This window comes from Diceros bicornis, chromosome 35, assembly GCF_020826845.1.
Source record: "Diceros bicornis minor isolate mBicDic1 chromosome 35, mDicBic1.mat.cur, whole genome shotgun sequence".
Classification (NCBI taxonomy): Eukaryota; Metazoa; Chordata; class Mammalia; order Perissodactyla; family Rhinocerotidae; genus Diceros; species Diceros bicornis.
Genome location: NC_080774.1, coordinates 26,686,835 through 26,688,469, shown reverse-complemented (window position 1 = coordinate 26,688,469; position 1,635 = coordinate 26,686,835). Strand labels below are relative to the sequence as shown.

At 55.2% G+C, this 1,635-nt stretch overlaps 1 gene segment (V, D, J or C); it reads right to left on the bottom strand.

The window, feature by feature from the left end:
• Positions 1–714: 714 nt before the first annotated feature.
• On the bottom strand, positions 715–1,242 carry LOC131398584 (immunoglobulin lambda variable 3-25-like). The segment is given in 2 exon segments: positions 715–1,031; positions 1,180–1,242. Coding segments are annotated over 2 exon segments (363 nt in total).
• Positions 1,243–1,635: the final 393 nt, after the last annotated feature.

Genomic DNA, 1,635 nt, shown 5'->3' with positions numbered 1-1,635 from the left:
ACTGGCAGACATGCCATGTGCTTACAGTTGAAGACTCAGCTGGGAGGCCCTGCAAGCTCATCCTGAACTCAGGGAGGGCCTTGTGGTCTTGGCATCAGGCAGTCACTGGACCTGAGTCACACTCAGACAGGGGGCATAAACTGGGAAGAGGAAATTCTCTGCAGATGATGGCTCATCCCAGTGAGGGCACAGCTGTGAGCAACCAGGGGCTCCCAGCAATGGTGGGTGGGTGTATCAGGCCAGAAGGCAGGGCCGAGGTGGACACCACAGCCTCCACAGCATAATTTGTTCCAATCATCATCTCAGGCTGCCATCGGGGCCTGGGGCTTCAACGTGCCATCTGAATCTCAGCAGTTCTGGGGACTTACCCAGGACATGTGGGCTAAGCAGTGGTCCAGAATTGCCCATACGAAAATCCAGGGATAACTACCACTGAAAAGATTACTTCCTTTTCCCATCCTTCCATACAGGCCCTCTGTCCCCAATAAATACCACAGCCAAGAAAACACCATGACAGCCTCATCCTGCCAGCCAGAAATCCATTCCTGAACCACCCTATGCAGAACCTGCCCAGAGGGCTGGGCAGAGGGGCAGCCTCAGCCTCTCAGATCTGGAGACCTTGACCAGGCCTGCTCATGGCTTTGTCTACAGTCCTCCTGGGGCTGGAGGAGAGTGTGACACAGATGAGAAGGGGGTTTGTGTCTCACTTCCCCATCAGTCCGTGTCACTGTGAGCATTAACACTGCTGTCGCTTGCGTAACAGTAATAGTCAGCCTCATCCTCTGTCTGGGCTCCGCTGATGGTCAAGGTGTTCGTGGTCCCTGAGCTGGAGCCAGAGAATCGGTCAGGAATCCCTGAGGGCCGTTCACTATCCTTATAAATCACTATCAGTGGAGCCTGGCCTGGCTTCTGCTGGTACCATTGAGCATAGCTTTTTTCTAAGATGTCTCCTTGGCAGGTGATCCTGGCTGTCTGTCCCAGGGCCGTGGACACAACAGGTGGCTGAGTCAGCTTAGAAGAGCCCACAGAACCTGCAAGAGAGGAGAGGAGAGGTGAGTGTGAGGATGAGGGTCTCATTCCCAGAGTGCACACAACCTGGAGCATCCCCTCTGCAGAGCTGAAGGTCAGGGCCAGGCTGCTCCATGGTTTCTTTGGGGGCTGAGCCCTGAGGGGCAGCACCTGTGCAGAGAGTGAGGAGGGGGAGCAGGAGAGGGGTCCAGGCCATGGTGGAGACACCACAGAGCTCTGTCTCTGAGCCCACAGCTGGGGATGTGCCTCAGGACCTCTCTTATTCTGGAAGAAATGCAAATCTACTTCCTTCCTTTTTGTGGCCTTCTCGGGTGTCTCTTTGCTTAGCAGAAAAGGGCTCAGCTTAAAGGATGCTGTGAAAATGGGCCCTATTCCCAAGGCCTGTAGCTGAGTCCTCAGAGCTCTCTCTGGTTTTGACTGAGAAACTGCTGCCCCCTGCCCCCAGCACATGCACACACACCTCAATCTGTTCCCTGGGCTCCCTCTCTGGGCTTGGGGAGAATCCCTCAGTCATGCTCTTAGTGATAGGTCATCCGTGGGGGTCGGCTGAGCAGTGCTTGAAGCAGGAGCTTGTAGGGTCAGTGGTCATGCTGCTGTGTGAGAGTC